Source organism: Pinus tabuliformis, chromosome 3_2, assembly GCF_031772625.1.
Source record: "Pinus tabuliformis cultivar Carrire ecotype Pingquan chromosome 3_2, CPIR1, whole genome shotgun sequence".
Lineage (NCBI taxonomy): Eukaryota > Viridiplantae > Streptophyta > Pinopsida > Pinales > Pinaceae > Pinus > Pinus tabuliformis.
The window spans coordinates 742,552,065-742,578,642 of NC_142302.1; the positions used below are offsets into that span (position 1 = coordinate 742,552,065).

The window sequence follows — 26,578 nt, forward strand, 5'->3', positions numbered from 1 at the left end:
TATAACATTGAACAACCAGAGGGTTTTGAGACACATGAGAAGGAATCTCATGTATGCAGGTTGAAGAAAGCCTTGTATGGGCTTAAACAGGCACCTAGAGCATGGTACGGTCGAATTGATGGCTACTTGCAGAAGATGGGATTCGTCAAGAGTGACGCAGATCCTAATCTCTACTATCTTGTCGTAGATAATAAGCCTCTAATCCTGGTGTTATATGTGGATGATATTTTCCTAACAGGGTCATCTAGACTCATCAAAGGGACAGATGCATTATTTCCTGGGGTGGAAGTTTGGTAGCAGAAGGGTGAGATCTTCCTTGGACAAGGGAGATATGCTATAGAGATCTTGAAAAGATTTAGGATGCAGGACTGTAGACCTATGGCTACCCCAATGATCACCAACTAGAAGAAGATTGATGCATCAGAAGATAAAGACGTTGATCCCGCCTTGTACAAGCAGCTTATGGGGTCCACGTCGATCCCACCTTGTACAGGCAGCTTATAGGGTCCCTGATGTATCTGGTCAATACTAGGTCAGACATTTGTTATGCTGTCAACACCCTCAGTCAGTTCATGGTGGAACCCAAGAGGTGCACTGGCCAGCAGCCAAACATGTTCTCAGGTATATACAAGGAACAGTCGAGCATGGACTATTGTACACCCAAGGCAATGACATCAGGTTGGGTGGGTTCACTGACGCAGATTGGGCTGGAAGTTCAGTAGATCGGAAAAGACAATTGGGTATTGTTTCAACATTGGATCAGGAATGGCCTCCTGGTGTATAAAAAACAAAAATTTGTGGCTTTGAGCTCAGCGGAAGCAGAATATATGGCAGCTAGCACAGCGTCGTGCGAAGCCATATGGCTTAGGAAATTGCTTTTGAATCTATTCAGGAGAAGGATGGAAGCGGCTCAGATTTTGTGTGATAATTAGAGTTGCATCAAGCTCTCTGAGAATCCAGTATTTCATGATCGGTCAAAACACATTGATATCAGGTGTCACTTTGTCAGAGACTATGTCCAACGAGGGGTAGTACAGTTGAGGTACACTCCAACAGGAGAACAGGTAGCAGACATCCTCACCAAGGCTCTAGGAAGAACAAAGTTTGTTTATTTCAGGGAGAAGATGGGGATGGTGAAGAATCCATTTCAGTAGCAGAAACGGATAGTATCGAGAGTTGTAGTGCAGCAGTTAGAAGTGGCAGTGCTATGGGCAGCATATTCAGAGGGAGCTACAGTACAAATGTAGTAGTGACAGTTGCAGTGTCATGGGCAACGGTACAGGTTGCAGCAGCGCAGTAGATGAGGGGCAGAGGACCGATGCCATGGATCAGTTTGGTGCTTGTATTGGGAAGCACTACTAGAGCACATTCCTCGCTAAGAGGGAGCGTTGATTTTGGGTAGCATCGGATGTGCTCTAGCTCCAAAATTTTGTGTAGGGGCTAGAATACATGAGAACTCCAAGACCCAGAAATCGTTTGGAGAAAATTCCACCCGGATGAGGAGTTATTAACATAATTAATATTTTTAATGGGTTCCTACGTCTAAACTTAGGAAAATAAAAAATATTAATGGATATTAATAAAGATAAGGGTGAGAAGCTTCTAAGAGATGAGGATCAAGTCTGTGTTAATCTTAGCCGTTGATTAGAGACTTAATCTCGGTAGTTGATTCATAAACAGGAAAAGTATAAGAGAAGACTTGAGGATCATTTGGAGACACGCCACAGATACTCAGTATCCCAAGGAAAATTGATTCTCAAAGAGAAGGAGATCGATTTCAGAGGGAGAGTTGCAGGGTGGAGGAAGAGGAGGGCATCAGCGGCAGTCAGTGACCAAGGAGGAGGTGACGCAGGGATATCAAGGGACAGCGCAGAGGGAAGACGCAGGCAAACGCAGAGGACACAGAGGTGATGCAGAAGTGAGAGAAGGGTCTCCAGGGTGTCAGAAAGTTTCCAAGAGAGGAATGAACTTTGCCTCAGGTGCTTTCTCTTAGTAGTGTCTCAGTTTCTCTGTAAAATTATTCCTTGTAAAGCGACTGTTGCTGAAGATTAATAAAACCCTCATCTACTACACCAGTTTTCCAACATTGGGTTTTTTCGGGGACAATTGTCCAAAACAACAATGTTGATGTGATTGGTTCTTGTGCTTGTATATCACTATTATTTTCTCTATGTAATTATGTGATAACTGCAGTAGAATTTATTTCAATATTTACTAAAGGGATTTCATAAATAACTTATTGTGAGAAATAAGTAGGTGAAATAAATCAGTTGTTGAGGTAGAATTTCGTATTTGTTAATTTTCACAAAGACGGGATGCAAAGTTCATGGAGGACGAAGCTTTCAGGAAATCTCGTGAGATGCCTGCAAAAGATCAATCAGGAGATGTTCCGTTAGTCCAAGAGCAGCAGGGGCAGCAAGGAGGACAGACAGGAGGATATACACCAAGATCGAGTACAGTGACCAACACCAGTATCTCCTCAGAAGGAGGAAATGCAGATGATTCTCAACAGACAAAATATCAGGATCAGGAGGAAGAGTTGGTTAAGCCCCCCACCACCAGTGGTAGAACCAGGAGAGAAGTATGGTAGACATTGAGGGACGCGAAGGAGTTTTTTGGAGCTCCTAGAGCCAAGAAGAGGCAACGTAGACAACCAAATAGATACCATGCATTGGTCGCTCAGGTTGAAGAATCCTCTAGCTTTCAAGAAGTTGTTCAACACCAAGTATGGGTGGATGCCATGGTGGAAGAATACAACTCCATCATTACGAATGATGTCTGGGAAGTAGTACCTAGACCAGAAGATAGATCAGTTATAGGATCCAATGTTGCACGACTCGTACTTGTATAAGACTCATCATGACATTGACTCGTCGACTCGTATAAGACTCGGGAACGACCCTTATAAGACTCGTCAAAATACCAAAAAAAAAAAACTTAAAATATGGTAAATTTTAAGCACAAAAAAGAAACTAATGACAATCACGATCCTTATAAGTTATAAAAACCATAATATATGCAACAATTCATAACATCTCATATCTATAAATGTACAACATAACATATTTGATTTTTGTAAGCAAAACATTTAGATACTGAATAAGAAAAGGACTCATGATTCCATAATTAAAATCAAAAATGTCAGCTAGTTCAAAATTCAAATACATATGTCATAAATGATAAATGATTGTCTCATAACAATCTTGAATCTCATCACTCATGGACGACCACACCTAAAATAATCCCTCGTGGAGCTAGTGGTAACATCAAAAGGTTGAAGCAACCGTGAGGCATGTGTATTTGGAGTCTACATTTGAGATGGAAAACTAGAGAGATCCTCAGTCTCTTCATCAAGCCAACTCAAATCAGGGGCCTCCTCCTCGACAACCCAATCAGACTCTAAATCAATAGTATCCAATAAAATTGGATCTGTATCCTTTGGTTGCACTTGTTCTATAAGCATTCGAAGGCTGTAGTAGATGAAAACCAACTTCTCCAACCTCTCATGCTCCAACATGTTTCTCTTTTTGTTGTGGATGTACTCAAACACTGACCAATTGCACTCGCAAGAAGAAGAACTGCAGGGATGACTCAAACTCTAATGCTGAATTCTTGTAATTGTGGTGCCTTAGTGCCACAATCTATCCACCAATGAGTTGTAAAAAAATAACAACAAAGATCATCAGTTTGCAATGCCAAACATATAAAAGAGAACTAGCAAAATTACAAGCTAAGTTCTAACAATTTTCACTTACAAGGCATTTTCTTGTCCTTGAGAGGTTGGCTTGAGCTGAATCCAAACATGCAAGATGCTTCCTTGTACATATCTCGTTGTATGTTGATTTTGTCCTGAATATCTTGATCCGAGAACATCTTCATGCATATCATGACACCTCTCATCACCTCGAGACCTCTTTGAATGCTAGACCCCTCATTATAGAATAAGCTCGGATTGAGATATGCTCCTGTTGCATGCAATGGTGAATGTAGGTGCCTGTCCCATCTCTAATCAGTAATTTGCCATATAGGGAGATATTTAGATTTATTTCCCTTATAGAAAGTCTTGATGGCCTCTTTGGCCCTGTCCATGCCCTCATAAATATATCCCATTGAAAGTTTCTCTCCATCCATCAATCTCAAGACTTTCATAAGGGGCTCAGTGAAGTTGACAATATCAGTCACTTTGTCCCACAAACTATCAGCAAAGATAAATGTTTTCACAGACATTGCTTCTGGTTTTGTGCTATCTTTCCAAAATACCCATTGTTGGCTACAAAACATTCTTCTCAAAGCTTGGTACTCATACAAAAGGCTTTGGAGCGAAAGAAAGTTCGTAGCAAACCATGTGACAGTTGGGCGACTAAGCTCACCCTGTGTGAATTCCCTCATAAGGTTCAACACCCAAGCATAATTATAAATATACTTGGTAATATGCTTGCATTCTTGCACAACATCTTGCACCCACTCCAACTTCCCAATGTCCTCTAGCATCAAGTCTATGCAACGGGTAGTGCATGGAGTCCGAAAAATGGTGGGATATTTGGCACAAAGCAACCTTCCAACTGCCACATAATTTGTTGCATTGTCCGTGATTACTTGGACAACATTTTCAAACCCAACTTCCTCCACCATATCAGCCAACAATGAAAAAATCAAATGTGCATCTTTTACATTTGCATATGCATCAATGGATTTTAGGAACATGCTTCCTTTAGGGCAAGCTACAACAGAATTTATTATTGTTCTACCCCTCTAATCCGTCCACCCATTAGACATAAGTGTACAACCTGTAAATTTCCATGAGCTTTTAATGCTCTCCAATTATTCCTTGACACACTCAAGCTCCTCATCTACCTCGTTCCCCCTAAGTGCATTATAAGGTGGGGCTCTGTATCCAGGGCCAGCACATGTAATGGCATCCACCATGGGCTGATAAAAATAAGACTTTGCATAGTTGAATGAAAGATTGTTATGGTACCAAAACCTCCTCACTGCCATATCTGCCTCCTTCCTCTTCTTTTCATTGAAACTGTCCAAGGTTGGTTGAGATCCTAGAGTTGTACGAGGACTGAAGAAAGAAGAGGTTATACTCCTGTTTGCCACAACACTTGAAGAGGAGTTACCAATACCTGGACTTTGAAACTGTGTTTCACTCTGAGATGAAGATCTACCTATCCCAACAATCTCATCCTTCCTTCTTGCCCTCTTAGAACTTGCTTCTTTAATGGATTCCAAAGCAGCTACCATTTCAATAGTGACTTCATCAGGGCAACTTTGACAACATCCCACACCATTCCCAGGAATTCTGGCTAGGTGGTATTTCAGCCTGTTTATGCCTGCATGCATTGTGGCATTGCAATAATTGCACTTGATATTGTGGTCATTATCGGCAATGATTCGTTGACCATGTGCCCATGCCAGATCACGAGACTGTCTGAAACCCTTTGGTGGCATGGTGACAAAATCTAGAAGAAAAAAAGATAAATTTAAATTATTATTTTTTGGTTTCTAACTTTTTTTTTTACTTTTGAATTTTTTTTTTTTAATTTGCAATTCTTTTGGTTGTGTGGCTGAGAAACTCAGCCACAGGTAGTCCCAAACATAAAAATAAATTGCAAACATAAAAAAACAAAAATGAATACATGGAAAACATTCTAACTAAGTTCATGAAGCCTATCTGAAACTTAGTCTGATCCGATGAAGCCTCATTTAGCCTCCTCCAACAGCTCCTTCACGCTCCTTTAGCTTCACTCTCAACACTCACACAAATTAGCGAAACACTCAAATGACAAGTGAATGAGAAATGGAAGGGAGGGAGGTGCTTATAAAGCATTTTTTCCCTCCAATTTCCATTTTACTCCTCATTCCAAAAAAGAAAAAAATCGAAATTTTGGACAGTTTGTGGGTTTTCATGCCCGACGGGTTCGATAAGGGTCTCATGGGCTACTCGCGCGTTTGATGCGAGTAGTCGGGTCTTATAGAAAACCTGTCGGGTCCAGGTCTAGACCACGGGTTCTATGCAGGTGACCTGGCCCAGGCATAGACTCACCCTTACCCACGAGTACCCGCGGGTTTCAAACGAGTGGTGCTTCACTGGTAGGATCATGATGGATCTACAAGATCAAGTATGTTGCAGACAGCAGTATAGAGAAGTACAAGGCAAGGTTCATGGCAAAGGCATATGCTCAGAAAGAAGGAATAGACTATGAAGAGACCTTCGCCCCAGTTGCTCGATACACCTCTATCAGATCTGTTATATCCCTAGCAGCTCAAATGGGATGGGAGATTCACTAGATGGATGTCAAGACAACATTCTTGAACGGAGTGATAGAAGAGGAGGTGTATATAGAACAACCCGAAGGCTTCGAAACTCATGAGAAGAAAACTCATGTTTGCAGGTTAAAGAAAGCCTTGTACGGGCTCAAGCAGGCACCCAGAGCATGGTATGGTCGGATTGATAGTTACTTGCAGCAGTTGGGATTTGTCAAGAGTGATGTTGATCCCAATCTCTACTATTTGTTGGTAGAGAATGAGCCACTTATTTTGGTATTGTATGTAGATGACCTCATCCAGGATTGCAAGAAGAATCTTGAAGCCGAATTCGACATGAAGGACTTGGGATTGATGCATTATTTTTTGGGGTTGGAAGTTTGGCAGAGGAATGAGGAGATCTTCCTTAGACAAGGAAGGTACGCTAAAGAAATTCTCAAGAGATTCCGAATGCAGGATTGTCGACCCATGGATACTCCCATGATCGCCAACTCAAAGAAAATAGATGCATCAGAATACAAGGAAGTAGATCCCACCTTGTACAGGAAACTCATTGAGTCACTTATGTATCTGGTCAACACTAGGCCAGACATTTGTTTTGTTGTCAACACTTTGAGTCAGTTCATGGTGGAACCAAAAAGGGTGCATTAGGTAGCAGCAAGACACATTCTTAGGTAAGTACGCGGAACAGTCAGATATGGGTTGAAGTACTCCTAAGGGGAGGACGTCAGTTTGAATGGGTTCACTGATGCAAATTGGGCAGGTAATTCAGTCGACCGAAAAAGTACCTCAGGGTACTGCTTCAGTGTTGGATCAGGGGTGATATCTTGGTGCAGCAGGAAGTAGAAAGCAGTAGCACTGAGCTCAGCAGAAGCAGAATATATGGAAACCATCACAACTATGTGCGAAGCCATATGGCTTAGAAAATTGCTTGTGAGCTTATTCAGAAAATGGATGTAAGCGACCAAGGTTTACTCGATGATTAGAGTTGTATCAAACTCTCTGAGAATCTAGTATTTCATGATCGGTTGAAACATATAGATATCCGTTGTCACTCTATCAGAGACTGTGTTCAGCATAGGGCAGTACAGCTACAGTATGTTCGCCACAGGAGAGCAGGTGGCCAATATACTCACAAAGGCTCTCGGAAGAGCTAAGTTCACTCAGTTCAGAGAGCAGATGGGTATGGTTGAAAATCCGTTTCAGTAGCAGCAGCAGTTTGCAGTGCAGGGACAATTGGCAGTGGCAGTGCCAGCAACAGCACAGATGCAGACATTCAGAGGGAGTTGTAGTACAGATGTAGCATTGGCAGTGGCAGTGTCAAAGGCAGCAGTACAGTTGCAGCAGCAGCGCAGTAGTTGGTGGACAGCATGTCAAACATCAGCAGCGCAGAGGACGATGCTTCAGAGTCAAAGTAGTATGCAGTGGCAGTGTATTGCTAGAGCACATTCCTCGCTAAGAGGGAGTGTTGATTTGGGGTAGCATCGGATGTGCTCTAGGCCTCAAAATTTGCAGGAAGGCTTAGACACATGCATTCTCCAATACCCAGAAATCGTTTTGGGAAATTCCACCTAGAAACAGTTTTATTAAAATAATTAATTATTTTTAATGGGACGTATTAATCTAAACTGTGGGTGGAACTTCTAGAAGAAGGCAAAGATCAAGTCAAATGATCCTAACCATTGATTAGAATCTAATCTAGATTGTTGATTGATCAACGAGAGGATTATAAGAGGAGACTTGATGGGCACATGGAAAACACACTAGAGGCAAATACTCAGTTACCCGAGTAAGATCGATTTTCTCAATGGTCGAAGTTCGGCAAGAGAAAATCGAATTAGAGGGAGACTCGCCGGTGAGAAATGTTGAATTTTCTAAGTCTATCCGTTAGAAAATTAATCTGTATTCTGTTGGTTTATTTCTTCTACTTGTACATTTTGAACAAGTTATTATAAACATTTAAATACCGAAATAAACACAATATAGTCACAACATCTACAGATCATGAGCTGAAAGAAAACAAGCACACAAGTGACACTGTTATTTTTGGACAAATGTCCCCAGAAAAAACCCAATGCGGGAAAACCAGTGCAGCTATTTTGAGGGTTATATTATTATGTTGTCTTTCTGAGTACAACTAGGTGCCTAACTGGCTCACCCAACAGAGAAAAATACACGGCAGCAATACCTCTATATTCGGAAACAGGTATCCAGAAAACTTGTCCCACAAAACCCTCTCCGGCACAACTGAAGCTTAGCGATGGCCATTATGGCCTCTGCGTCAGCCTCCTGCTGACCTGCGTCAGCCCCAGGACCCTCTGCGTCAGCCCTCTAAGGCACTGCGCCACCTCTAAGACCCTCTGCTTCACCCCAGCAGCTTCTGCATGGATGATGCAGTCCCTTTGGCCTCTGCGCTAACTCTGCTGGGCTCTACGTAGCTTGGACTGGCTGCTGCTCTCACTCTCTCTACTTTTGCGCTGGTCTCTCAGTACCGTCTCTGCCTCTCTGCGTCATACTCACTGCCCCTCACTGTTGATCACTAATTCAACTTTGCTTAGCAACCCCGCTCTAGCAGAATGAATGACTTATCACTCTGGTGTATCTTCCAACTGACCCTCAAGCCTCCTCTTATACTTTTCTCATTGGTCCTTCAACGACCGATATTAAATCTCTAATCAACGGCTAAGATTAGATTTGGCTTGATCCATGACTTTTGGAACCTTCTAACCCAGTTTTATATTAATACCCATTAATATTTTATTTTTCCTAAGTTTAGACTTAGGAACTCTATTAAAAATATTAATTATTTTAATATCTCCCAAACCGGTTAGAATCTGCCCAAACCATTTCTGGGTCTTGGAGATCTCATGTGCTTTAGCTTCTCCAACAATTTTCATGGCTAGAGCACATCCGATGCTACCCCAAACCAACACTCCCTCTTAGAAAGGACTGTGCTCTAGTAATACTCCTCACTAAGCATCACTCTGATTATCCAGCACCGGTATCTGTGCTAATGCTAGGCCTCCCTGCCCAACATCCTCTGCACTGTTGCACCCTGTACTGCTGCCCATGGCCCTGCCACTGCCACTACTGTATCCGTATGGCAGCTCCCTCTGCATCCGTGGTGTTGCTGGTCCATCCTCCCAGCACTGCATTTGCACTGCAACCCCCTCTCATCACGTTGCACCGTGCTACTGCGCTGCAACTCAATTACTGAGAAGCAAGTAATTGATCCACTCAACTTATGACATCCCTGTCAGGCTAGAAACACTCTCGATGTTGAAGCTCTCTCTATCGCTGACAAGTGCTCCCTCTACTAACCTTTGCGCTGCAACAACAACTCCCTGCATCTCACAATGCTGCAAACCTCTCTGTGCCATCCTGCACCGTTGCAACACTCGTGCCTCTCGCACTGTTGCATCCTGCAAACCTCGCGTTGCCCGAGGACTCCTACACTGTAGCACCCTCTGCTGCTTCATCCGCATCTGTCTCCACTGACATATGCCAATCTTGCTACTCTCTCTTCGGGGCTCCCGTAGCAAGGTATAGTCCAAGAGGTTGGGTACCTCAAGGATCCTGCCCTTCATCGCCTATAGTCCGCCTGACTACAGCTAGATGTCTCCCCACCTCTTCTCTAGAGGTACATGAGCACTTGTGGCACAATCGTCATCCTCCTCGACCTCCTCCGCCTTCGCTGGCGTTGCCTTAGAGTTTGAAGCCTCTCCCTTACTCTTCTTCCTCGGACACTGGTTCGCACACTGACCCAGTTCCCCACAATGGAAGCACTTGACCTTGGAGAGGTCCTTCTTCTTCCTTCTCCTGCTTTCCCGTAGATGCTAGAGCTGCATCCTCTTCCTCTTCCTTCTTGATCCAAACTCCTTTGCTGCTACCTCCCGTCTTGGTTAGCTGTCTGATCTCTTCTTGGCGAAGAGTCGCCCACAGTTCTTCCCAATCTAGAAGACTCCCCCTGCCCAGTATGCTCTAGACAAATATCTACCACTCCTCAGAGACTGCATTAAGTGCGGTCCTTACCATCAACCCCTGATCCGGCGTGGCCACTATGGAAGTCAGTTGGTCCTAGATATCCTACAACCTGTTGGAAGTGATCTTTCTGCTCTCCCTTCTACATCTGGTATGACCTTAACTGATTCTCAAGGAGCATCTTCCTCTGCACGATGTTGGTACAACGTCTTCAAGGTGTACCACATCGCCTTTGTTGTTTCCTTTTCGGCAATATGTTGGACCACATGATCCTTGACCCCATCAAGGATAATGCATTTTTCCTTGGCCATTGCCTCCTCGTACCTCTCATTAGCTACCGGGTCAACTGAGATAGCCATTACTCTCAAGGCGAAGCCCTTGTTGCGATGTTTGTCTAGAATGGACAAGATCCTGGCCTTCCAAACCACAAGGTTGGACGCTATGTCCAGCCTATCTTGATCCCTCAGCCCATTCACGGCCATCTCTCTGCTCTTCTCTGTCGACTCCTCTCAGTCTCTCTACTTCCCATCTAGAAGTTCTTTTTTGGACTCCCTCTAAGTCCCCATTTCCCTCTTGGAAATCCTTCTACCAACCGTCAAGTTGCCCCTCTCCAATCATCTGTGCAACTACAACACTAATCCGGATTCCTTGGCTAGAAATCCGCCTCGGCAGCAACTCCCTCTACCTTGGTCTTGCCCTCTTAGGTATTGTTCTAACCACAGTACCCCACCAGCTTTGCTCTCACAAACTGCCCATAGCTTCCTTCGCCCCAGCAACTGAAGGACTGAGCCTCTAAGCTCTGCGCAATCCCGGCACCGGCAAAACAACTCCCTCAGCCAACTGCGTCAGCCCTCCTGGCCTCCGCATGGCTCTGCGTGAGCCTGTTTCTGCCCTCCTCAACCTCTGCGTTGGCTTCTCTCTGGCCCGGACTGATGACGCAATCCCTCTGTGTCAACCCTTCCTATGTCGCTTCTACAAGGATTAACTACAGTCACTCGGGACAGCTGATTCTACTGCAAATGCTCTGCTTAGCTAACGCCTTCAGCTCTCCTGTGATCTGCAACCACGCTCTGATACCATGTTGAATTTTCTAAATCTATCCATTAGAAAATTAATCTGTATTTTGCTAGTTTATTTCTTCTACTTGTACATTCTAAACAAGTTATTTAAAACATTTAAATACCGAAATAAACACAATACAGTCACAACATCTACAGATCATCAGCTGAAAGAAAACAAGCACACAAGTGACACCATTATTTTTGGACAAATCTCCCTGGATAAACCCAATGCGGGAAAACCGATGAAGCTATTCTAAGGGTTATATTATCATGCAATCTTTATGAGTACAACAGGGTACCTAACCGGCTCACCCGACAGAGAAAAATACATGACAGCAATACCTTTATATTTGGAAATAGGTATTTAGAAAATCTGTCCCACAAAACCCTCTCTGGCACAACTGAAGCTTAGTGTTGGCCATTCTAGCCTCTGCATCAGCCTCCTGCTGACCTATGTCAGCCCCAAGACCCTCTGCGTCAGCCCTCTGAGGCACTGCGCAGCCTCTGGGACCCTCTGCATCACTCCAGCAGTCTCTACGTGGATGATGCAGTCCCTCTGGCCTCTGCGCTGACTCAGTTGGTCTCTGTGTAGCCTGGACTAGCTGTTGCTCTCACACTCTCTGCTTCTGCGCTGGTCTCTCAGTACTGTCTCTGCCTCTTTGCCTCGTACTCACTACCCCTCGCTACTGATCACTGATTCAACTTTGCTTAGCAACCCCACTCTAGCAAAATGAATGACTGATCACTCTGGTGTATCTTCCAACTGACCCTCAAGCCTCCTCTTATACTTTTCTCGTTGGTCCTTCAACGGCTGAGATTAAATCTCTAATCAACAGCTACGATTAAATTTGGCTTGATCCATGACTTTTGGAAACTTCTAAACCAGTTTTATATTAATACCCATTAATATTTTATTTTTCCTAGGTTTAGACTTAGGAACTCCATTAAAAATGGTAATTATTTTAATATCTCCCAACCTGAGTAGAATCTACCCAAACAATTTTTGGGCCTTAGAGATCTCATGTACTTTAGCCTCTCCACCAATTTTCATGGCTAAAGCACATCCGATGCTACCCCAAATCAACAAGAAAGAGAGAGAGAGCATCAGCATATTCAGAGAATGCAAGGCAGCAAGATGAAGAGCAGGAATAGGGTGACGCAGAAAGAGTAAGTGCAAAGGCAGTTTGACACAGAGCCTGCATGGGCAGCTTGACGCTGAGCCAGGGAGAGCAGTGTGACGTAGAGAGGATCAGAAGGATTCCAAGGAAGGAGTGCTTCACCTGGGGTAGAACTTGGTCAAGAAGTGTTTGTAAAATTTCTCATTCCTATTTTGTTGACTGTAATTTGTAAATCTACATTTGCTAAAGAATAATAAAACCCTCATTTGTTAAACCAGTTTTCCCACATTGGGTTTTTCCGGGGACGATTGTCCAAAAACAACTGTCATTGTGATTGTATTTATGCCAGTATTTTTCTTTACATTTACTTTCTGCAATGTTTTAATTGTGAAGGTTGCAGAAGAATATATTTCGATATTTGCCGTAAGAATATTGTGGATAACTTATTTCTGAAATAATAAGTAGAAGAAATAATATTAATAACTGCAGTAGGATTTCTATTTAGAAATTTCACAGAATTACCCCTAGGAGAATTCGTTCAACATACATGGGCCACACCTAGAAATATGTTATAAAGTAACATAATTCCACAATTTCGCAGTGAATGCATGCAGCAACTAGCCCTAGTATAGCGAAAATCTCATTATCAATGCATGTGACAAAGTAAAAGAATAATAGCACCAAATTTGCACTTACATGTAAGAGAATATATCCAACCACCAATAGACTTGTCAATCATGAAGCTCCAAGATAAGAAAAGACAACCGATACATCAAAATTCATCCATGCTCCAAAATTTCATCCACCACGAAGGAATAGCGTAGATCTCAAAAGAGATACAAGTCCAAACCAAGTGATGATGAGAAATGAACTCTCATCATTTGTATTTATACTCTCCTAATGAGTTTGATTTACCTATTTGAGCCTACATTAGCCCCTAAAATAAAAATAATGAGAAAATAGCTAACTTTTGGTGACAAGCCCACCAAACTAGCTCATAAACAAAATAACAAGTCTCTCAAGAGGTCGAGTGATCAATAATACATATTGTTGGGCTCTCTAAGAAGCCTGATGAAGTCCATAAGTGCCATAATGATGAATAGCACTTCCAAAAGTAATGAACAAGGGCTTGGCCCCTTGTTCTCCACACAATAAACCTATGGTGCTCCCAATGGGTGTGAGGGCACACAAGTGACCTCATGGGTCTCCAAGTAAGTCGAAGATGCTTGTAGATCATCTGTAAGGGCTCAAATGATTGTGTAAGTGATGCCACATCAGCATACAAGTCCTGGGTCATCTAGCAAGTGCATGCTACAACTATGGGGTTGTTTGGGTAGAGGTGAACAAGGTGCATCTTCCTCGTCCAATAGGTGAATCTCGAGCAATCTCTGAACATCTCTGGGGATCCATGGAGTGTTGTCTACTATTGTGGAGACCCATGGCTCTCAACACACACCTTACATGTGCCAATGTAGCCCTCTAGAGGGTTAGGACTCTGTATAGGGAGACCAAACCCAAGATGGAAACCACCTGCAATCCTGCATAAGATCCAATGCATCCCCTAGCCTTCCAGTACAACAATTCATCAAGGAAATCAAGTAAACAAGCTTAAACCGTGGACAACAAGTGGGGACTTCATAATGGCATGTCCTTCCATAATTGGCATGTGCTATTGTCTCCAAGCTCCAAATGGGATTAACCAAGTATCGTATTAGGTGGTTTCTACTTCTAAAGGGGATGAAAAGAGGCAGCCCTGGGTCATATGCTGGGGTATAGGGGTAGCTAACAAAAGGGAAGCCTACAAATGGGTATATAATGTATACGAGGGAGCAATCGTGGCGCATGAGGTGCCCCGGCCTTGATTTTTCAATCCTTCTTTATATGCCTTTTGCCTTTTATGATTTTTCTTTAATTAACTGCTCGAGGCTCAAGGGGTAAGAGCATGATGTGTGAGATATAGCAGTGGATACCCCCTTTAAGGTAGGGCGGTTCATTGCCCACCAAGGGTTGGGACGATCATGGGTTCTTAAATGATAAAGGAGGCTCATCTAGAGCCTACAGGAACTAGGGTGATGGCCATGATGATGGGGTAGAGCTCATGTATTGGCTTTTGTCCACATGCTAAATGTGTCTGTCCGACCTCTTTTGCATTTTGTGGTACATTTTCCTGTTGAATGTGGCCAATTATGCTTTTACTTTTCTTTTCAACAACATCAACCTCTAGGGCATCATTCCAGACCCGACCCATGGTATGGGCAAGGGGAAGGGGAAAGTTAACCCTATGTGGACCTAGTGGAAGAATGTGGACCTAGGTGGGAGGAATGACGAATGGGGTTATAATGGGTGGAAGAGGAGTAATATATATGGATGAGGGAGCGAGACCACACAACCAAAATCAAGGTTTCCTATGTAATGCCATCCCTAAAGCTGAAGGGTCAATAAAAGCGATCCCACGAGACTGGAATCCAAGGTTAACATCCAAAAAGGGGTCTAAGGGACAAGAGCGTAGACCTAGGCTATTATTTTTGCCGAATCCCCCCATTAATCCATGCCAAAAGTGTCCATCATAAGAAAACTACAATACTCAATTACCAAATGACAAGGCATACCTTTAGGTTCGGGAATCCCACCTTGAAACATACAATCATAGAAAATGGGTGAGGGACAACATGGCTGGCTCAGGTGGTGGAGAAATGGCACAACAAATTGATTGGTGGCTAGAAGGGGTCACTAGTTGTTCGCTGAGGACCATCTCGGAGAAAAAAATCTCCTAGGGATATCACCCACAAAATGGTGGGTAACAAGGCCCATAAGAACCAGGGGTCGCTAGCCGTAAGCTGAGGACCATCTTGGAGAAAAGATTTCCCCAAGGGATATCACCCACAAAATGGTGGGTAACAAGGCCCATAAGAACCGCAGTGATGGCTATGGATAAGAGGTAGAGCTCATGTTTGGCTTTTGCCCACGTGCTAAATTTGTATGTCCTGACCATCTTTTGCATTTTGTGATACCTATTGAGAGTGGACAAAATATGTTTTTTCTTTCTTTTCAATTGCATCAACCTCTAGGGCATCATTCCTTGCCCGAATCAAGGTGTGGACAAGGGGAGCGGGAAGCTAACCTTATGTGGACCTAGCGGACACATGTGGACCCAGAAGGGAAAAAGAGATGAATGGGGATAAAATGAGTGGAAGGGAGTGATGTATATGGTGTTAGGAAGTGGGACCACACAACCAAAATCGAGATTTCCCATGTAGTTCCAACCCTAAAGCTAATGGCCAATAAAGGAGATCCTATAGGACTAGGATACAAGGCTAACCACGAAATCAAGCAGTGGAGACAAAAGTACAGACCTAGCCGAATCCCCCCACCAATCCATGCCCAAAAGGGCCCATGATAAGTAAGCAAAATCACTCAACTACACCAATGAAAAGACATACCTTTGGGGTCGGAAGGCCCACCTTCAAACATACATTCATGACACATGGTTAAGGGACCACATGGTTGGCTCAGGAGGCGGAGAAAATGGCACATCGAGCTATTTGGTGGCTCCTGGGGGCTATCGACTGAGGATCATCTAGGAGAAAAAATTTCTCCTATATACACTAGCCATAAGTGGTGGGTAACATCTGGCTCCAACTAGGATATGAGCTCTCGGAGAGGTGTATGAAGCTACTCAAATGGGAGGTGATGAGAACACCAGCAATCTCTTGGTACTGTAGACCTGTTACCTGCACATATCAAAGACAAAGCACACAGGGAAGAATGTTTTTGTGGTGTCTTATGATCACCCAAGCTTAGTATTAGGCCATAAAAAACAACAAGAAAGTAAAATGCAAATTTAATCTAAATGCAATTATTCTATAATGAAAATATAATATTATGCTAGTTCTAATGAGAAAATGAGCATGCAATGCGTTCTAGCCTAACATGCATATAGTGTAATGCCCATGCTAAGTGCAATCATAAAGCCAGTGCAACCAACATCTCATCAAATCAATATACACATGCCTGCCTATATGATTACTTGTGTAGCGAATCCGAATGTGAATGCAGACACAATCACATGGAGGATGAAGTAGGTGGGAGGTGGAAAAATATGATTTCCATGCAAGGTAAGAGGAAGTCGTAGGAGAAGGAAAATAATTCAATCCAGAAGTGCGGGGCTTTCCCTCTAGGTGCACAATGGTGGAATGAATGATCACCCTTAAGAAGTCCCTATCATAATCACCGCTCATAATATTATGCTTTGTAGATGTCGAAAGGTCATGATGGCAAGAGAGAGGAGACTTGGGACACGAAAGGGGACAACATATTGGTTGCTCAATGGAGTGATTGTATTCACAACCAGGAGGGTATGAGGGGGAAGGAGGGATGCATCTAGTGGATGTTTCTTCCTCAACATCATACGTAGGGAGGTGAAAGGGCCTATGGCCATTGGAGATCATACGAAATGGAGTGAGAGAATCACTTGTGGAAGACTCAAGATGATGAACGGGAGAAAAAGGCAAAGGGGAGGGTGAAGTCTCATATTCAACGGGTTTTTCCTCCTCAAAATCATAATTTAAAGGCTCAAGTGATTTGAATATAGAATCATAAGGAGGATAGGTGGGAGCTTTATCGATTTCATCATTATTAGTATCAAAGATTGGGCCTTTCCTAAAAGGAGAATTGATTACTTCCAATCGCCCCTCTTCATGCAAGGGAAAGTAATAATTCTCCTTCCCAAGGGTATCGATGGATATGTCATCATAAGTAATGCCTGAGAGAAATGGAAGACCAATCTCAACCTCATCCTCATCGATATCATAAATGGGAGCAAAATCAAATTGAGGACCAACAATTTCCCATTTCTCCTTTTCAATGCAGAAGTAATCTTCAATGTAATCTTCCAAGGGGCTAATGCTATCAGCTTCCCCAAGGTTCAAAAAAGGAGAGTCATCAGGAGTAATATCCTTGAGAAAGGTAAGGTCAGCCTCAACTTCACTTTTCATAGCCTCATCTTCCCCAACACATGTGCCCACAAAATCATCCTTTTCATCATGTGGACCCAAGGAGGACTCATCTTTTTGCTCATTATTTAGGTTCCCAAGGTCCTCTCCAACTTCTTCATATTGATTCCACTCTTCCATATATTCCTCACTTTGATGATGATCCTTCACACTTGAACTTTCTTCAATGTCACCTTGATCATCCAATTGATTACCTTTTATGGGGCTTTGTGACTGATTATAATATTTTTCATTGATTAGATCAGTCATAATACTAAAAGTGTGGTTAGGCCAGCAAAGTCAAGGAGACAAGTAGGATCCTTCTCATAGAAACACCCTATTATGTAGAGTTGCTTTTGTGTAGACCTATGAAACCTGAGCATGAATTCCTTATCCATATCCTCCAATAAATCTTGATAAAATTCAGCATATTTATCCACATCCTTTTGTAGTTCTTGAAGGTCTTGGTCATAGAGTTTTGCAAATGTCAAACCAAGATTAATATCTCTTTTACAATAGTCCATTTTTCATGATTTTGCATATTAGGATTAAAATGGAGTCGCCAAGGTGAATTGAAGTGCCTTGATAGATGCTTGCTTCACCCTACAAGCATTAACTTTGAAGTTCAATGAAGAACTAGCACTTCGTTCTTCCAATGGAGTTGCTAATAATGATATGACAATATGTCGTATGGGAAACAAAACACGTCTCGTGTCCCCAGCAATGGCGCCAAAATGTTACCGCTCAAACTAGCAGGGGTCCTAGGAGGGGACCCTATAGAGAAACTACTAGGTCAAGGGGCAACAATGGAGCGATAGCCCACTGTCACCTCAGTTAAGGCTCCCTACTCTTTACGGACTTTCATCGATGGGAGGAGACCCAGTATAAGAGGAATCACAAGGATGAGTAGATCAATGAATGGATAAAGGGTGATTCCTAGAGCCTATTCGCAAGAGAGACTCAATTATGTGGCTTACTTGCTTAAGAAGCAAGGTGATGGGCTCTCTAGGAAGGGCTAAGAGGATACTTAAGCCTAGGGTTTGAGAATATCTCTTGACAAGAGGCTTCCTAGGTCTAAGGATCCTTGTGGAGAAATGGCTTCTATGTAATACTTGTAGAATATGAGTTACAAAGTTGTGGGACCACAGAGAAGCCAAGTGGACCCAAACTAGGTCAAGGGTATGGAGTTGATCACTCAAGGAGGGGCTTGACCTAATTGGGGAGGAGAATAGGATCAAAGGCCTAATTTTCTTGAGATTTGAATGCAATGATCCCAATGAGGACACTAACCCAAAATCAGCCTAGGGCAAGAGTTGGTCTTGTAGCTAGGGCTTGCTATATCTCGGGATTCCATCGTCGGAATTGCTTGAAATTTGGCAGCCCTCTAGAGAAAACCCTAGCACAGTAGTGGACCAATTTTCAAGGTGTTTAGAAGGCGACAAAGGATTTGACTTGATGCCCTATGTGAACCTCTATGGTTAGGCATAGAATTTGGAAAAGTGAAGAAAAGAGTGGTAAAATTGACCACCAAAGGGATACAAGGATCAGTGCCTTATTGCTTCATCTTAATGGAGTCAAGATACATATAGATCATGAATTTTCGTGAGCTAAGGAGTCCTAATTGATCTTTGCTAGCCTCTTCAAGGGCAGCAACTAGATCAATAGAGATTTCTACCTTAAATTTGCGAAAGAAACAAAGTTTTGAGGTCTTTATCCTAATAGGTGCCTCTAAGAACATTCACCCAATCCCCCAAAGGTCAACACATGCATTCAATCACTTATTCAAGGTCCCAGAAGAATTTCACATTACATTTAACCCATACAAGAATAGAGATAACAACATACATGTAGTTAACAAGTAAGATAACAAGAATAGCATCAAAATTTCGACTTACATGAGAGAGAGAGTATATCCATTTATCAACTTTGCATTATAGAAGCTCCAAAGACAATAGCAAAAATCCAAACATCATAGAGCATCAAGAAAAGCTCCAAAAAATTTATCCCAACAAAAAATCTCATAAGAGATACTAATCCAATTCAAGTAATGATGATGAAAATGAATCATCTCACTTCTATTTACACAATCCTCCAAGGGATTCAAATGGCCTAATTTGGACTAATCATGCCCCTAAAATAAAATAATGTGCATAATGACAATACTTTTGGTGACAAGCCCACCAAAATAGCTCAATAACATAAGAATAAGCCTCTCAAGAAGGCAGAATGATCAATATAGTGAGTTGTTGGGCCTTTGAAGAGGCCTAATGAAGTCCAAGGGGTGCCATGTTGTACAACTGGGCTCCAAACATAGTGGACAAGGGGTTGGCCCCTTGTTTCCAAGCAAGAACCTATGGTGCTCCCAAGTGGGTGTGGGGGCACAAGGACATCCTCATGGGTCTCGAAGTGGATCGAAAATGCCTGCAAACCATCTGTAAGGGCTAGGATGATGAGATAAGCTCTCCCTCTGCATCCGGAGACATCCTCTGGACCCTGGAACACCTACCAAGTGTATGGTGCATGTGTGGAGCCGGTTGGGCATGGTGAACCAAGTGCATCATCCTCATCCAAAAGGTGGAACACAAACAATCAACAAGTGGCGTTGGGGTTCCATGAGGTATTCTCTGCTAGGGTGGAGGCCCATGGCTCTTAACGCTCACCCTGCAAGTGCCAACATGGCTGTCTGGACAGCTAGGACCCCGTATAGGGAGACCAGACCCCAGCTAAAAACCCACCTGCAATCCTACATAAGATCCAATGCGTACCCTTGCCCTTCAATACAACAAGTCATCAAAATAATCAAGTAAAATAGCTTACAAGTTATGGAACCAATGGGGCACTTCATGGTGGCATGCCCTCCCATAGTGGGCTTTGGCATGTGCAAGTGTCTCCAAGCTCAATAGAGGGTTAACCAAAGACCCTATCATGTGGTTTCAACCTCTAGAGAGGGTGACATGTCTATGGTACATCTCTCAAATGGTAGGTGGCAAATGATATAATAATGGAGTGGAGCAGGGATCAGGGGAACCATCCAAACCACATGTTATGGTACAAAGGTAGCTATAATGAGGGAAGCCCACACCTAGGTATGTGAGTGTAGGAGGGAGAAAATCATGGTACATGAGTTACCCCGGATTTTGTCTTTCCACCCTTCTTCATATGTCTTTTTAATTTTATTGATTTTTCTTTATAACTGCTCGGTTCTCCAGGAGATGAGAGCATAATGTGTGATATATAGCAGTGGATACCCCTCTTAAGGTGGGGCAGTTCATCGCCCACCAAGCGTTGGGACAATCATGGGTTCTTTAATGATGGAGGGGGCTCATCTAGGGCCCATAGAAACCAGGGTGATGCCCATGGATAAGGGGTAGAACTCATGTTAGGCTTTTGCCCATGTGCTAAATTTGTATGTCCCAACCATCTTTTGCATTTTGTGGTACATTTCCTATTGAGAGTGGTCAAATTATGCTTTTCCTTTTCTTTTTAGTTGCAGCAACCTTTGGGGCATCGTTTCAGGCCCAACCCAAGGTGTGGACGAGGGGAGGGAGAGGCTAACCCTATGTGGACCCGGATGGGAAAATAGATGAATGGGGCTAAAATGAGTGGAAAGGGAGTGATGCAGGTGGTATCGAGAAGCAAGACCACACAACCAAAATCAAGATTTTCCATGTGGTTCCAACCCTAAAGCCAATGGTCAGTAAAGGAGATCTCACGGGACTAAGATACAAGGGTAACCATGAAATCGAGCAGTGGAGACAAGAATGCCAGCCTAACCCACTCTTTCCATTGAATCCCCCCACTAATCCATGCCCAAAAGTGCCCATGACAAGTAAGGAAACTTACTCAACTATCCCAATGAAAAGCCATACCCTCGGGGTCAGGAGGCCCACCTTCAAACATACAATCATAACAAGTGGGCGAGGGACCACATGGCTTGCTCAGGTGGCAGAGATAATGGCACATCGAGATATCTAGTGGCTACAAGGGGTTGCTAGCACTAGGCTAAGGACCATCTAGGAGAAAAAAAAATCTCCTATATACACTACCCACAAGTGGTGAGTAACAGGCATCAAGTTGAAGATACTGCCATCAAAGAGCATCTTCACTTGACAAGTAAGTACCTTTAGATTTATGACTAAATCTACTATTAAAATGACTTCATTTTGCAAGGAAAGCAACAAATTGGTTGGGTCATCAAACTTTCTTGTATGGAAGAAGAGGACAGATTTGATCCTCATAGAAAATGAAGTCGTGGAACATGTTAAGGGCTCAATCACTAAACCTCCAAAGGAAGAAGCTCAAGCTCTAGCAAAGTATATGAAAGGGGAAGTAAGGGTTCAAAGGATTCTTATAGAATCCATCAAGGATCCCCCCATACCTTATGTATCAAAATTAGAGACATCAAAATAAATATACGACAATTTAGTAGAATTGTTCTCCATAAGTACTACAGGAGAAGTGATATCATTAAGACAAGAACTCTACAAGATGAAGATATCAAAGGAAGAAGGAATAGCCTCATACTTTATGAGGGTGTTAGAAATAAGAGACCAACTACAAGAGTTGGGAGAAATAATGTCTGACAAAGAAATGACCACCATAGTGCTCAATGCACTACCAGAGGAATGGGACAACTTTACATCAAGCATCTATGGAAAGAAGGAAGCTACCCTATTCAGTGAACTTTGGACATTGTGTAAAATTGAAGAAACTAGGCAGAAGCAAAAAGTGATGTAGGATCAAACAAGCAAGCACAAGCATTTGCTGCCATGGCTAAGAAAAAAGGAAAGTTTGGGAAGTTTGGTCCTCAGAAAAATAAGAAGAATATGTCAAAGATCCAATGTTATGGCTATCAAGAATATGGGCACTACAAGAGAGATTGTCCAAAATTCAAGGACAACAAAAGGAAAGAAAGAAATGAGGCTCATATCACTGAAGAAATGGAAGAACCTAATGAGAAGAAATCCAAAGGGATAGATCTTCACTATTAGGGTTTCTCCAATACATAGCAAGGAGAAGTGGGAGGTGAAAATACCTCCACCATGGCAATCAAGATGAGAAGCATTATGACGAGATGCATCTTAGTAGAAGATGGCATCATACTAGAAGCATATCGTTGAAGCAAGAGCTCATGATATCATAGTAGAAATCTACATGGATGCAACAATCATCATATAAAGGAAGTAGCTCTTGGTAACCTCATTGAAAGCATGTGTAGTGCATATGGTTGAAAGAAAGTCATCTAGCATGATAGAAGGAATTCATCATACATCATCATCATGAGAAAGGAGCTTCTGCTGGATGAGGATAATCTAGATCCTCTGTTGGAATCTTCATTAGAAGGTTCACCTCTCTTGGAGGAAGCAAGTGTCTCGCTGAGAATTCCACCTTGTATGGGATTCATTGTTTAGAAGGATGATGGTATGGTGACAAAGGAGTGCAACATGTCGATATGGTTGAAATACTCTCAATCAAGGAAGTTGAGATGGTATGGTTGAAGGAAGCCTAGATGAACAAAAGAAGGAAAAAGCTATGTATGCTTGTATTTAATTAAGTCATGTTGTCATATAGTTGCATGGGTAAATGCTCTATATCATGAGCATGATCAAAGAAAAAGGATTTCCTCCTTTGGAAAGATGAATGAAGGCATGGTTCACATATTGACTAGATGAAATCAACATAATATGTCCTCATATGGAATATGAGGTGGTTGACAAAGATGAAGGAACTATGGATGGAAGTTCCTGGGGAGAAATATGTGAAGAAAGAAAGAAGAGATCGTGAAAGATGCAACTATGGTCACATAGAAAAGGATATCAACATCCGATGACTAGAAGAATTGGCCATGACATCTCCATAGAGAAGGCATGAAGACCCTAATAAGGTTTGTAAAGAAAGGAGACCCTTGACATTGAAATTCTTGGAGATGTGCTTATGAATGTGCAGGATGTTGATATTGCAAGCAAGATGTCATGATGAAAGGCCATCACAAAAGGTAACTTTGATTTGATGTTCATTTTTTATTTTTGAACAACATCTGGATGGATTGATACAGGGCTATTGGAAGAGAGTTTTAGATGTCATCTACAACCTCTAAAACCGGATTCGTCCAAAATAGGCGACATGTCCGAATCCCATGAATTTGACATGATTCGTTGGGAATTCGAATCCCAAAATGGGACACGACGTGTCCTAATGGGACAAGATCGAATCCCAGTCGTGTCCTATTAGGACACATCGTGTCCCGATTTTGGGATTCGAATCCCGAAAAAGTAAAACCCGCGGGCATAAAACAGCATTGTTCTTTTACTCATTTACCATTTCTCTCATTCAGTTTTGCAAACATTGAGATGTGGGCAAGGAGCTAAGGGTTTGGAGCAAGGAGCTAAGGGTGTGGAGCATTCGGCAAGGAGATTCAAGCACCAGGTAAGTGCATTTCATCTCTATTTTTTTGCATTTCTATTACAGTAGTTTGTATATGAATTTTTTTTTACAAATTTGTGCATGTTTTGTTTATTTTTTACAGTATTCATGGCTCAATCAAGGGCAACAAGTAGGGGGAAAAGGAAGAGGAAGAATATCTCCATTAGAGATGCCCCTCCTCCCCCAATATCATCAGAGTCTGCTGCAAGTAATGTTGAGGGAAGACTTTCTCCTAAAGACAACATTGAGAAATATCCCTTGTGGAAATATGTCACAAGAGAGGATGGGACAAGAACCAAGGGGAAGGGAGGAGGCAATGTGCAATGGAGATGCAACTTTTGCCACAATTCTTTCAAAAGCACATATTATCGTGTGAAAGGCCATTTGTTGGCTTTACCAAGTTGTGGAATTGGAGCTTGTAAAGTTGTTCCTTTACAAAAGATGAAAGAAATGGAAAAAGAGTTCACTGTTGGAATGGCAAATGTGGCTGCAAAATCAAGAAAAACCAAGAATGAAGACCCCCTTCCATTTTTGAGGAAAGGCACCACCAAATTTCCATTTGAGAGTTCTATTGGGGGACAAGCAGCGAAAAGAAAAGCAATTTCACTTGGTCCAATGGACAAGATTTTTCAAAAAAAGAAACGAGGAGCTTGATCTCACCATTGCCTTCTTTTTCTATCAAAACTTCATATCATTTAATGTTGCACGCTCACCTCTATTTATTGAGATGTGTCGAGCTCTAACTCACGGGTCTCCATCATGATATGTGCCTCCTGGTTCAGAGAAGCTTAGAACCACATTGTTGACGAAGGCAAAAAAAGAGGTGCAAAAAATGCTTAAGCCTATTAAAGCATCATGGCCAACATCTAGGGTTAGCATTGTTTCTCATGGATGGACAAATCTAGCATGACACCCACTCATCAACTTCATGGTGTCATCCTTGAAAGGTCCAATTTTCTTGGAAGCAATGGATACACTTGGAGAATACAAGGATGCACAATTTATGGGTGAGTTATTTATTAAAGTTATTGAAGATGTAGGTGTTGATTCTTGTATGCAAATCATTACAGATAATGCACCTGTTTGCAAGGTTGTTGGCATGATTGTGGAAGCTAAATATCCACAAGTGTTTTGGACACCTTGCATTGTCCATTCATTGAACTTAGCACTGAAATTCATTACTTCTGATGTGCTTTGGATTGGTAACATTATTGAGGATGCACGACATATCCGTAACTTTGTGCAAAATCATACAAATGCCCTCACTATCTACAAGGAGTACAAAAATCTATCATTATTGAAGATTGTTGATACACAGTTTGCCTCTTCATTCATCATGTTGAAGAGGTTGAGGGAGGTCAAGACCGCTCTTGGGGCCATGGTTATTTCTGAGTTTTGGTCTTTTTGGAGAAAGACAGATCAAGTAGCCTCTAAAAGAGTGAAAGACACAGTGCTAGATGATGCTTGGTGGGAGAGGGTAGATCTAATTATTCAGATCATGGACCCTATCATTTCTTTGCTTTGATTTGCAGATACAGACAAACCCATCCTAGGAGAGGTTTATGAGGGATGGGATTCCATGATTGAGTCTGTGAGGAGCATTATTCTACAGAGTGAGTGCCTTGAGTATGAGACATCACCAGAGGCCTTCTGTGGTACTATACAGGATATTCTTGTCAGCAGATGGGACAAGAATTGCACACCTTTACATTGTTTGGCTCACTCATTGAACCCAAAATACTACAGCCATGAGTGGCTGAATGGTGGACCTTCTCGCAGATTCCCTCCTCACATGGATGGTGAAATCTCACAAGGGAGGAAAGATGCATTCAGGCGGGTTTTCTAGGATAAAGCATTGCTTGATGAGGTGGAGGAAGCCTTTGCAAAGTTTTCCACTGACACTGGTCGATTTGCAGGATATGATTGATTAGAGAAAAGGGGCTAAGAAGCCCTATTCTTGGTGGGAAAATCATGGGGCAACAAGCCCTCCTCTTCAGCAATTAGCCATGAGGCTCCTCTCTCAGGTGACTTCATCCTCTTGTTGCGAGAGGAATTGGAGCACATATGGGAATTTGTATAGTGTGAAGAAGAGCAGGCTTGAGCAGTCCAGGGCAGAGACAATGGTGTATGTGCACACCAACCTTCGTCTTATTTACAGGTAAAGGGAAGAGTGGTTGAGGGGAAAGACAAAGATGTGGGATGTCTTTCCTGATGATATGGGTCTAGACAACAGTGTTGAGTTGGCATTGGCCAACATGGATCTCAATGATCCAGTGCTAGAGCCTGTTAGATTTGATGACGGTGATATTTTAGAGGGGTCATCCTCCACACCAGCAGATGCAGAGGCGACTATGGATACAGGGGAGGAGGAGAATGTAGAGGAGAGTAGTGGTGACCACGATGATGAGGACACTAATGTTGATTCTGATGATGACTATGAGGATTGATGACTCATGAGTCATGGGCTACCTATTGCCTTGAGGCTTGTATACTTGTAGTTGTTTTATATTTTCTATTTCTATTTTCCATTGGCATTGCACTACCTATGTAACACATTTTGATTTGATGACTTAATGAGAAAACTACAGTGGTCAATGTCTTTATCTTACTATCTTGTAAGTTGTATTTCATTTATGAATCATGATTTATGTGACATGTATTTGAATTTTGTATGTACTATGCATGCTATAATGTTACTTACTTTCTAAACAGTGAAACTAACATCTAGATGAAG

At 42.5% G+C, this 26,578-nt stretch overlaps 1 protein-coding gene across 1 annotated transcript in view; it reads right to left on the bottom strand.

Annotated features, from left to right (window-relative positions):
• Positions 1–26,578, bottom strand: part of LOC149182729 (uncharacterized) — a 149,288-nt gene that overhangs the window by 33,244 nt on the left and 89,466 nt on the right. Inside the window, exons 10-11 of the mRNA XM_089414650.1 lie at positions 16,902–17,655; positions 5,130–5,465 (exon numbers count right to left, since the gene is read on the bottom strand). Coding sequence (XP_089270776.1) covers positions 5,130–5,465; positions 16,902–17,655 — 1,090 coding nt within the window. The remainder of the gene's footprint in view (positions 1–5,129; positions 5,466–16,901; positions 17,656–26,578) is intronic.